The sequence below is a fragment of the Trichogramma pretiosum genome, unplaced genomic scaffold (assembly GCF_000599845.2).
Source record: "Trichogramma pretiosum strain Unisexual culture from Peru unplaced genomic scaffold, Tpre_2.0 scaffold53, whole genome shotgun sequence".
In the NCBI taxonomy this organism is placed as follows: domain Eukaryota; kingdom Metazoa; phylum Arthropoda; class Insecta; order Hymenoptera; family Trichogrammatidae; genus Trichogramma; species Trichogramma pretiosum.
In genome coordinates, this window is record NW_019641626.1 from 170,077 (window position 1) to 174,963 (window position 4,887).

At 36.2% G+C, this 4,887-nt stretch overlaps 1 protein-coding gene across 1 annotated transcript; it reads left to right on the forward strand.

The window, feature by feature from the left end:
• Nucleotides 1–882: 882 nt before the first annotated feature.
• On the forward strand, nucleotides 883–2,276 carry LOC106651185 (zinc finger protein 28-like). The gene is made up of 4 exons (XM_023459052.1): nucleotides 883–1,129; nucleotides 1,213–1,327; nucleotides 1,397–1,960; nucleotides 2,196–2,276. The coding sequence occupies exons 1-4, from the start codon at nucleotides 1,104–1,106 to the stop codon at nucleotides 2,274–2,276; spliced, it is 786 nt and encodes a 261-aa protein (XP_023314820.1). The 5' UTR covers nucleotides 883–1,103.
• The last annotated feature ends 2,611 nt before the right edge of the window (nucleotides 2,277–4,887 follow it).

Below are 4,887 nucleotides of genomic sequence, written 5' to 3' on the forward strand. Positions count from 1 at the left end.
TAGCGCGCGCGCGCGAGCGAGTAAAGCTCGCGTTTGAACAACGGCGTGCGATCGATCGACTCCCACCCCCACCGCCGCATTACAACAATTGTTATTGCGGCGATCTCTCGTTCTCGCGCCTTTTGCTCTTATTATAATAGCTGGTGGCGCGCACACACGGTAGCTCGACCGAGTACAATTGTAAGATCGCGCGGCACGCAGAGCTCGGGGAGGCCAGTCAATTTGCGGAATTATCCGCATTTTTTCGAGGGGTCGATCGTGGAATTCAAAAATCGTTTTATTATTGTTTTATTTGTTTATTTATTTTTTTTTTTGGTTACTGATGCAACGCAATGATTTTAATTCCGCCCGATGATCTAGTAATTATGCTAGTATTTTATTTATTAAGAGTATCAAGCAACAATATCGTTGAAAAAAAATAAAAAAATACAAAAAATGTGTCATGGCCTGCTTGTAGTGTAGCTGTAAGTGAAACGTATTGCCACCTGCTGCTGATATTTTTTTTCCAAAAAATGTTACAATTTTTAGTAAAAAAGTTTGAGGCTTGATTCAGAACTGAGATTGACATTTTTTAAAGCTAACGTCTATTCACTAATAAGTATAATGAAATTTAACAAATACATGTAGATACTTTATCTATGGTACCTACCATTTAATGCTTCGATGCCTGATTGAACTTCATTTTTAATATCCACATTATGTACTGTATCGGTGTGTCTTCAGAGATTTCTTTGTTTTCCTCATAAATTGCAAGCGAGGTACTAAGTCCATTGTGCGCCTGGATAAATGACAACACATTTGAGTCAATACAAATTTCAATACATAACTGCGTAGTTCGAGTAGACGATAAGAGGAGAGAGAGTATCACCAAGGAGCTATCACAATATCACGGGATCTCCTCGATAATTTACAAGATAGTGTTCTACAGTTGTTGAGAGAAAATTCCTTAGTAAGCAAGTGTTTATAAATAATATCTGTAAAAAAGTATAAGTCTCTACCAAATTTCGAGGTACGGCGTTGACTACTCAAGGAGTTTAACCTCAAATATCTTCACAGTGTCCATCGTAATATTTTTCAGTCCGAGTACATACAACGATCGAGTTATGGAAAACAAAGAAGACACAATTAGGTATAACTATTTTACAATCATGCCATGATAATTTTTTAAGTAACCGTTTTATCAGACGTCATCAAATTGACTTGATTATTTAGGGTGAAGGAGGAGCCGAATGATACTTGGCCAGATCTAGGTGAAGATTATAATTTCGATTCGGAGATCTTTTGCGAAGTTAAAAACTTTAAAATCTCCCCGTTTCATGAATCACCGGTGAGTTCAATCATTTGATTTATGTTATGTTTTTTACAACCAAAAACTATTTAACAATTTTAATTTAAGGCAAATCGCGTGAATGAGGATAGTAATTTACCCAAAAAGTCCGAAGAAAATATATACGTAGGTTTTGAGTTCAAATATGTTAAACCTGAATTGAAGCCTTTATCAAAAAAAAATTGCAAAACTGAGTATCAAACTTGCCTACCTCTTGTGAAATTAGAAAACAAAATTCAAACCAGTCACTTGATAGAAAAAAGTCCAATCATTTTGATAAAAAAAAATTTCGATTCCGATAACAGAAGTCTATTTCAAGGAAAGTCCCGATTGAAGCTAAATAAATCCAAGAAAGTGGAAATAATTAATAAAAAAATTAAAACCAAATTATCCCATAATTTAAACTTGCGTCAAAAAACGTATAAAGGAAAAGCTACTCTGGAAATACCTATAGATATGACACATGAGAGTATTAGGCCACCCGAATGTGAGACTTGTCACAAATCATTTTCACGTAAAGGTAATCTAAATAAACACACACGTTCAGTCCATGATCAGAGCAAACCTTTTGAATGTAATATTTGTCACAAAACATTTGGACAAAAAAGTTACTTAAATAAGCACATAAATGCAGTACATAATCAGAGCAAACCCTTCGAGTGTGAGATTTGTTACAAATCATTTGGAAAAAAGAGTAATTTCAATAGACACATAAATGCAGTACATAAACAGAGCAAACCCTTCGAATGTGACATTTGTCAAAAATCATTTGGATACCAGAATGTACTCAAAAGTCACAAAATGACGGTACATAATCGTAGCAAACCCTTTGAATGTGAGATTTGTCAAAAATCATTTGGACAGAAAGGTGACCCTCAATCGTCACATAAATGCAGTACATATAAGAAGCAAACCTTTGAAGCTCACAGATAATTTGGAGAAAAAGTAAACCTTAAAATTCACATAATTGCAAAAATCCTTCAAATGTGAGTTATGCTACCAATCACTTGAATAAAAATGTTATTTCAAATCACATGTAAATTCAGTACATTATGCTGAAATGAAGGTACACAATAGGAACTAACCATAGAAGCGTGAATTTGAATAAATGGCAACAAACACGTGGAAACGCTAGAAAAATCTTTTTCATCAATATCTTTCATTTTCATGAAAAAAAAAGTATTTCAAACTTTTCAAACTGTGTTATTCATTTTGTCGTAATTGTAAAACACCATCTACTCATATTTTTAAAGAAAATGAAATAAAAACGCTCTATCATTATTCTAGTATAAAATACTCGCTCTGGAACCTTCACATCCCGATCCCACAACTGATTCCTGTAAACGCTGAAAATTCAACAACATCAATCGTTCATAAAAAAGCCTGAATATAATGTCAATTTAGCCAACTCGATGCAAAGCATACCGTGTGTTCAACGATTGAAAAACATCATTTTTTAATAATCGTTTAAATTTGATCAACAAAGTAGAGTCAAGCTTATAACCTTGGATTAAATTCGTATATTATATATACGATTGATTCTCTGGGTAATCCAGTATTCTAACGGAAGTTCTTGTTCTTATGAAAAGCTTTTCTTTCATATCCTTAACTGTTAATACAATAATTGTTGAGACCGTTCCTTGCTTTTTTTCAAAGGTCTGAAATTGCAATTTTTCCAAAGTTCATGATTATCAGTGGCAAAGAGCTTCTTGCCGAACTCTGCAAAAAACTAAAAATACAAAAATTTGTAAAAAATTGTAGAAGAAAATCAATTCGTTTCAGCACAAAATAAATTTTCTGAACCTCGTCGCAATCAGCAATAAAACGAACCAAATCGGCGGAAATCCTACCTAGTTTTCAAATATATGTAAACAAAACTATTCTGCGTCATCGGGTTAAAAAGAAATCGTCCTCGAGCCTATTGCTGTGCTTTCTCGCGCAGGAAGCCAAAAAACAAGAACGTATTGTTTCATGGAATCGGTCTTAACGTCGCTTAAGTTACTCGCGTCGTAACGATTTGAGTATGATGTACCTACTGTATAATACGCTTTGACTGGGTGATCATCGCTCGACGCGACCACTATTATACGAGTCTGAGAGAACAAGAAAGCGAATTGAGGTATAATAATGGTGCGCGGCACAATCAAGGCGATAATAAGCTTCGCGTGTTATAAAGTCGAGCTGCAGCAGTAGTGGTGCGCAGCTTTAATAGTGTGTATCACCACGCGGGACTCGAGATCTGCGCACGGTACATCGTCGTCTTTCTCTCAAGGTTATATAGCTCACGTATTGTAACTCGCGTATCGTACACGAAGTGATCCTGAAAAATTACCGTGTAATAGATTGGGCTGAAAAATTTGGTCGCGATCGAAATTACAATCGAACGGAATCCAATGATAATGGCGATGGGTATAAAAGGTCGCTTACCCGTGATCGGCAATCGGCTTCAGGTTTTTATTATTATAATGCATACGTCGTTGCACTCTCGGCTTTTCCAGTGGCTTTATATCGTGTGCGCGACTACCGGCCAACGTTGCCACTCCAGAAGGAGAGAGAGAGAGAGAAAAGAGATAGGGTGTATATCAGAGAGCTACTGCTGCTGCTGCCGCTGTTACTCGCGGTATGTGTACATGCCCCGCGGGGAATAAATTAACGACGCGAGAATACTCCACCGCTGATGCATCAAGGCAAGCCTGCTCCTTGGCTTGGAAGCTGCTACTGCTGCTGCTGCTGCTGCTGTACTTGTATACACTGCAGCAATGCATAGACATGTGCGTGCGTATGTGTGCAAGTGTTGTCTATACCACTTTGCCGATGTGTATAATGTAAAATATATATAACGAGAGAGATCGAGAGACGATTTTCTCGCGCCTCGATCGGCTCCGCTGCGCGGCAAATTTTCCATTATGTGCCGTGCTGCATCTTATAAGCTGCGATGTGCGTCACAGCGATCGATCAAAACATCCGCGGGATCCATTACAGACGCTCGTTCGGGGTGGACGGACGACGAGACAGAAGGTGTTTTCGAATGAATAAATGACAAGGAGTTCAAGCAATAGTTTTTTATATAACCATTCCAAGTTTATTTTGTGTTTTTCTTTCGCTATAAATATGTTTCTACATCGAGTGTCTCAACATATTTTTGACTATATGCAATTGTAATAGTAAAAAAAAAAAAAAAAACATAAAAAAAAAGGAAATGAAAATAATATTTATAAAACAATACGCAATTCTGTGACTTGTGAGATGTAAAAATTCTATTCTTCTTTTGTCGTATTTTATACATTTTTTATTAGATTCGTTAATTTTTTTCTTTCGTTTATCATATAATATACTTTTTTTTATTTAAAAATATTATTTTAGTTTTACATATATAAACGCAGTAATAATTTACACTTTTGTTTCGCACTTCCCTTTCACGCTATTTACAATGTGTACACAAGAATAAAAACCTAATCGTTACATTATATAATTACAATAATTTCCGTACGGGCGAGGGGAGGGGGTAAAATTGGGAAGAGGAGGGAGGGATTGGGGGTATTTGACTCGTGCGTGTCAAT

What these genes read in the sequence shown, in the direction of transcription:
- LOC106651185 (XM_023459052.1), top strand. Translation starts at nt 1,104, where the DNA reads ATGGAAAACAAAGAAGACACAATTAG. An exon ending in CCCCGTTTCATGAATCACCG is followed by an intron (nt 1,328 to 1,396) that starts GTGAGTTCAATC and finishes TTTTAATTTAAG; the next exon opens with GCAAATCGCGTGAATGAGGA. An exon ending in TAAATAAGCACATAAATGCA is followed by an intron (nt 1,961 to 2,195) that starts GTACATAATCAG and finishes TTGGACAGAAAG; the next exon opens with GTGACCCTCAATCGTCACAT.